General features: G+C 38.9%; 1 protein-coding gene across 2 annotated transcripts; it reads left to right on the forward strand.

Annotated features, from left to right (window-relative positions):
• The first annotated feature begins 537 nt into the window (after positions 1-537).
• On the forward strand, positions 538-2786 carry LOC111308556 (cationic amino acid transporter 1-like). 2 transcript variants are annotated; one of them, XM_022906946.2, is made up of 2 exons: positions 538-772; positions 1260-2739. In XM_022906946.2, the coding sequence occupies exons 1-2, from the start codon at positions 571-573 to the stop codon at positions 2630-2632; spliced, it is 1575 nt and encodes a 524-aa protein (XP_022762681.2). In that variant the 5' UTR covers positions 538-570; the 3' UTR covers positions 2633-2739. The 2 variants fall into 2 exon arrangements, with proteins under 2 accessions (XP_022762681.2, XP_022762682.2); XM_022906947.2 differs by lacking the exon at positions 538-772 and adding an exon at positions 920-1059 and having other exon boundaries at positions 1260-2786.
• Positions 2787-5653: the final 2867 nt, after the last annotated feature.

Here is a 5653-nt window from a genome sequence, read left to right on the forward strand (position 1 = left end):
ATTGATAGTTATGCTGATTAGATTAATAAATTATTTAGTAAAATTCTCATGTTGGTTGGGAAATACATTTGATTCTCTGAAGACATGCGTTGTTTTTATCGAATAGACATGCCACAACATTTTGTCTCGGTATCTTTTGCCGACTCTTAGCTTTGACCTTTATTAACATCCGAAGTATTTCACTCTCTCTGTTGACTTTTGTCTTCGAAAACAAATATAAACTCTTCTTCTCTGTTTAAAAATATCCTGTTTCATTGAGGTAAAATGTTTTTTTTTTCTTTTTCTGTTTGGGTTATGAGAAAAGGTGAGAAATTTTATTAGAAGTTTTGATTTTTATTTTGTTTTGGTGGAAATATGATGGGGATGGACGGTCTAATCGGAGGCGAAGGAGTAAGGAGAAGAGGATGTTCATGCACAAAAGACGATTTTCTCCCTGAGGAGTCGTTTAAGAGCTGGGGCAATTATGTCCAAGCGCTCAGGGAAACTCCACGCCGGTTCATAGACCGAGTGCTTACCCGATCACTCGAGTCAACAGAGCTCCACGAAATCAAGGCTCGAAGCCAGCATGAGATGAAGAAGAACCTCTCATGGTGGGACCTTATTTGGTTTGGTATCGGTGCCGTCATCGGAGCCGGCATTTTCGTTCTTACCGGACTCCAAGCCAAAGAAGTCTCTGGCCCCGCCGTGGTTTTGTCCTACGTGGTGTCCGGCATCTCGGCCATGCTTTCCGTGTTTTGCTACACTGAGTTCGCAGTTGAAATTCCCGTTGCAGGTAAATACTTCACTAATTATCATATGAAGTTTTTTGAACAGGAAATTTATGCTTGATTATAAACTTTAGTTTTTGTCAATATCTATCTAAAATTCCCTTTTTTTTTTTGATAAATTGTTTAGTTTTTTATTTTTTCTGTGTAGGCTTTGAATAATCTTACTTCATCAGTAAAAATGAAAGAGAGTTGTAAAGAATTTGGCTGAATATTCAATATCCCATGAAATTATGGGCCCTCTATTTTGGCAAATAATGTAGCAAAATTTGACTTTTCACTGAGATGGGAAAAGGTAATGATTACCCTTTTGTGTTTACAAGGGATCGTTTAACAAATACCATTTAACCATTTAACGAAGATTTCGATGGGTAGGTTTTTTATCTGTTGAGCCAAGTTTGATTTGCTACATGTAAAAGAATAGAGGATTTTGTTCATGGAAATACACACATTGCAGATGTGTCGATGTTAATAATGCAAAATTTTCATTTTCAGGTGGCTCGTTTGCCTACCTTAGAGTGGAGTTGGGTGACTTTATGGCTTTCATTGCTGCTGGTAACATTCTCCTGGAGTATGTTATTGGATGTGCTGCGGTGGCCCGGTCGTGGACTTCCTACTTCGCCGTCCTCTGTAATCACCAACCTGAAGATTTCCGCATCGTAGTCCACAGCATGCCCGAGGACTATCGCCAACTTGATCCTATTGCCGTTGTTGTTGTGTCCATCAGCGGTATCCTTGCTATCCTTAGCACCAAGGGCTCGTCGCGCTTCAATTACATTGCTTCCATCTTTCATGTTACTGTTATTATCTTTATAATCGTTGCTGGGTTTTCAAAAGCGGATACCAAAAACTACAGCGATTTTATGTCCTTTGGTGTCCGTGGCATTTTCAAGTCTTCGGCTGTGCTTTTCTTTGCATATGTTGGTTTTGATGCTGTTTCAACAATGGCGGAAGAGACTAAAAACCCTGCTCGCGATATCCCTATTGGTCTTGTTGGCTCGATGATAATAATAACAGCTTTATATTGTTTGCTTGCTGTGGCATTGTGCCTAATGCAACCTTTCCGGCAGATTGATAAGGATGCCCCATTTTCAGTAGCATTTGAAGCTGTAGGGATGTCATGGGCTAAGTACATTGTCGCTGCTGGTGCGTTGGAAGGCATGACAACTGCTTTGCTAGTCGGTGCCGTTGGTCAAGCACGATATCTCACACATATTGCACGAACCCACGTGATGCCACCATGGCTAGCACAAGTCCATCCAAAGACTGGGACACCAATTAATGCTACAATTGTTATGCTTACTGCAACAGCCATCATCGGCTTCTTTACAGATCTTGGGATTCTTGCCAATCTTCTATCCGTATCAACATTATTCATCTTCATGCTTGTGGCTCTTGCTCTTCTTGTTCGTCGTTATTATGTCAGTGGTGAGACAACTACAGCAGACCGTAACAAACTAATCACTTGCATCGTGCTTATTCTCGGGTCTTCAATTGCAACAGCTACTTATTGGGGTCTAAGTGACAACAATGATTGGATTACCTACGTGATTACAGTGCCAATTTGGTTCTTAGCTACTCTGGGACTGCATGTTTTTGTTCCAGAGGCTAGTAGTCCAAAACTATGGGGTGTACCATTGGTACCATGGTTACCATCGGCTTCCATTACTATTAACATTTTCCTGCTGGGATCAATAGATGGGGCATCCTTTGTAAGATTTGGTATATGGACTGTTGTGCTGTTGTTGTACTATTTCTTCTTTGGATTACATGCATCTTACGATACGGCAAAGCAATCAGGAGAAAATAAAACCGGAGAAGGCTGGAAGAAAGTTGAAGAAGGTGTTGTGTCTTCAGAGGCCAAGTGATCTGCCATGGAACACTTACAAACGGTAGCAAACTACCAATTCTTCTACAAATTCTAGTGAGTAAGAGTGTTTGTTTATTGTTGTGAATTGTGATCAATGTGTGTGTACTGGAGAAAAGTGTTTGCCTCGTATAGGAAGTATAAAAATTATCTCATCAGGTTGCCACAGGTTCCTATTTAGTGAAAGCGTGTGAATATCTATGATGAAGGTTGTCTGATTGAACGATGCACATTTTAATCAAACACGCTTCCCACACTCGTAAGCAACATTTAGTGCATGATTATTATTAATATAATTAACCCGTTAAGTAACTGTTAACAATGAATAAAATAATTTCTCATAATAATTAATTAACCTGCAGCCAGCTGATCTGCAAGAAAGCTACCTGCTTGTGTCACGGGTCGAGACTTAAGCTCCGAACTCACGTGGTTTCGGGATCCGGACATTCACCATTCTGATGTCTCGGATCAGTCTGACCGCCACGGTTCACATTCTTATGAGGTATTGTCCGCTCTGGTCCCTCTGACCTCACGATTTTATCCTACAAAAGGCGCATCACAAGGTGAAGATGGTGTGAACCCTTTTATATCTCAGTGACCTTCCTATTATATTTGATATGAGATTCAGGACTCCCCTTAGGTCCGTGCGCCCCCTTAGGTCCGTGACATTCTCTCGTACCCAATCTCGTGACTCTCTCGTCACGGAGGCTGGTCACTTTGCCTACCTCTCTCGATGTGCTTGGCGTGGATCGAATGGTTTAGGGCTGGCTCTGATACCACTTGTCACGGGTCGAGACTCAAGCTCCGAACTCGCGCGGCTCCGGGACCCAAGCATTCACCCTTCCGACGTCTCGGATCAGCCTGACCATCACGGTTCACACCTTTGTGAGGTATTGTCTGCTCTGGCCCCTTCTGATCTCACGGTTTTATCCTACAAAAGGTGTCTCAAAAGACGAAAATGATGTGAACCCTTATACACCTTAAAAATCTTTTTATTATGTTCGATGTGAGATTCAAAATTCTCCCTTAGATCCGTGACACTTAGCTCTGTTTCCTGTTCTCAATCAAATTGTTTATTGCATGATTCTGGGCCTACTCTTTGAAAAATCCTGCGGTATTTTGGATTCTCCTGGATTCCTGCAGAGTGCAGACAAATCGGTCGTCGCTGAACTTTATTGTCATCACGTGAATTATTTATGACCACCATTAATTAAGGTTGCATGTTATTGACCAGATGTAGCTGCCACCACGACACCGCAATCAAAAGAAATGACTTGGTCTTATTATATCAACTAATAACCGATGTGATTGGAATTTATTATGAAATTCAATAATTTTTTTTTGTGGTTTTTTTTATATTTGATAATTATTTTAAATTTTAATTAATTTAAAATTAAATTAAATCGAATCATATAGTAAGAATAAATTATTTTAAATTTATTTTTTTCATTCACAATACTTAAAATTAAAATTTTATTTAAAAAAAATTAAATTTTTTGTTACTCAAACTAATAAATATAATTAAAATATATAGGAGGCGGTCATTGAGCATACCAATAATTTTCAAAGATTTCAAAACAGTAATTTTTCTGAATTTTTTGTGCTATATATTTCAGAATTTCAAAACAGATTACCTTTCTTTTCTTTTCTTTTTTACCTAATAAGGACAACTAAGCGTGGCAGTTCATGAAATTGGGATGTTGGTGGTGAAAAAAAAGGAAGAAAATATCTAATTTCAACTTATCACTCCAAAGTCCAAATCAACTCAGTGAAATGAATAAGAGGCAATTAAGTTTCCATCTTGGATTGATCAATCCGTTAATGGGTCATTAATAAACCAGTGTTTCAATGGAAACTGGCATGCAAATATTCTTTCTATTTAAGGATTGTATTTATTATTCTTCCCTAGCTTGAATGTGCTTATTGTCTTCATTTTTGTTATTTATTCAAATCAATAAATAAAAAAATAGCAAATTTTATGGAATGCTAAACTGCTCTGTGACAAGGAATTTCTCTATTATTCTTCTTATGTTTTATGATTATATAAGTAATAAAAGGAATTAATTTTCTCTCTACTGTATAAATTCATTGAAGTTTTTCCTCTGCATTGAACCCATCCTTGCCTTGATTTTGGGCTCTAGGTAGAGAACAAACCAAACCCAATTTTTAAGGTCCATTGACCTTGAGGCAGCCTATGGGCCTGGTACAAACAAACCATTCTTGTAAGAGATTATGGAACTGATATTCCATATGCTCTGAAAACAATGTCCATTAATTGGTCGTTTTAATTCCTCAATAATGATATATTTTACCATTTCAGATTGCTAATGGCGATTGAAAGTGATGTTGGTGGCAATGATAACGGGCTTAAAATGAGGGGATGTGGTTCCACCAAACAAGATTTGTTACCACAACAGTCATTTCATAGCTGGACAAGCTAAGTCAATGCTTTGTCTGACACAATATCTACACTTAAGACCGTCTACTGGCTCGTTCCTCGTAGCCAGCATGAAATGAGGAAAACTCTGACTTGGTGGGACATGACTTGGTTTGAGTAGGAGCAGTAATGGGTGCTTGCTTGCTGCAATACTTGTCCTTAGTTGTGAAGCCGCTAGGAATATATTCAGGTCTAACCGCAATGCTCTCGGTTTTGTGCTACAGTGAAGTCTCTTCCGAGTGTGGAATGCATATATGGAGAAATCTCAACCTATAGCGGTCCTCGCCAAGAAGAGCACTTTTATGTTTTGTTTTCCTTGCACTTCAGGGGGGTATACCGGTTGGTAGTCAGAACCATATCATAACTTAATAGTATATCCAATTGAATCGATCATGTTGAATCCATCAGGGTTTTCAAGCAATGTTGTTGGACGAGGTTTTAGAACCCAAGGGAGTTTTTTCTTGCTGTATCATGATAATCATGGCCTCTTTAACATGTTAAAAATTTTATCCTTCCTCGAATAGGCCTTCTCGCCAACTACTTTTCCTCTGCATCATAAGCTTACAGAGAAGAGAACTTATCAAA

The sequence above is a fragment of the Durio zibethinus genome, chromosome 2, assembly GCF_047325235.1.
Source record: "Durio zibethinus cultivar Kanyao isolate XHJ-2024 chromosome 2, ASM4732523v1, whole genome shotgun sequence".
Taxonomy (NCBI): Eukaryota; Viridiplantae; Streptophyta; class Magnoliopsida; order Malvales; family Malvaceae; genus Durio; species Durio zibethinus.

Coding starts and splice junctions, on each gene's coding strand:
- LOC111308556 (XM_022906946.2), top strand. CDS start 571: ATGAAGAAGAACCTCTCATGGTGGGACCTTATTTGGTTTGGTATCGGT. Junction 773..1,259: donor AGTTGAAATTCCCGTTGCAG/GTAAATACTTCA, acceptor TTTCATTTTCAG/GTGGCTCGTTTGCCTACCTT.